This window comes from Penaeus monodon, chromosome 19, assembly GCF_015228065.2.
Source record: "Penaeus monodon isolate SGIC_2016 chromosome 19, NSTDA_Pmon_1, whole genome shotgun sequence".
Taxonomy (NCBI): Eukaryota; Metazoa; Arthropoda; class Malacostraca; order Decapoda; family Penaeidae; genus Penaeus; species Penaeus monodon.
In genome coordinates, this window is record NC_051404.1 from 7,544,956 (window position 1) to 7,545,474 (window position 519).

Here is a 519-nt window from a genome sequence, read left to right on the forward strand (position 1 = left end):
CAGGTGTACATGTCCATCGATTCGGCTTCATCTCCAAATACGGCCTTTGTCAACAGAGGTTTCCCTTGTATGCTGTTTGTCAACGAGTGTGTGGGAGTGTGCAATGTGCATGTAACATGGTGCATGTGTTATGTGTCGCTGCCTGAGAATAACGGCTGGTGTCATGCACAGTGGCATGCGTTTCAACCTTGCTGTGAAACCGTTATGGATCTCCAAGTGTCGCAACCGCGTACAATGAACGCATGTACAAAAATATATCTGTTCATATGACTAGACATGGCTTCTGTGGCAGGTGTACGTATGGTCAGTGTATTAGTTATGGTATTGTTTACATACAGGTTAATATTTATACTTGAATTTAGATATATAGGGTCTTTTAGTGTCTAATATTTTGTTTTAAAAATACGGTTCTGTTTTCCAAAAGGAAAAAAGGAAAAGCCAAATTGAACTTTTAACCATATACAGAAAATAATAACCCATAATCTGTTTCCTTTAATCAGCTAAAACGAAATAAGCTTA

The 519-nt window shown here is 38.3% G+C and overlaps 1 protein-coding gene across 1 annotated transcript in view; it reads right to left on the bottom strand.

The window, feature by feature from the left end:
• Nucleotides 1–27: 27 nt before the first annotated feature.
• LOC119585327 (myb-like protein Q) overlaps nucleotides 28–519 on the bottom strand; it is a gene marked incomplete in the record, with an annotated part of 6,184 nt that continues 5,692 nt past the window's right edge. Inside the window, 1 exon segment of the mRNA XM_037934000.1 lies at nucleotides 28–258. Within this exon segment, the coding sequence (XP_037789928.1) occupies nucleotides 28–258 (231 nt within the window).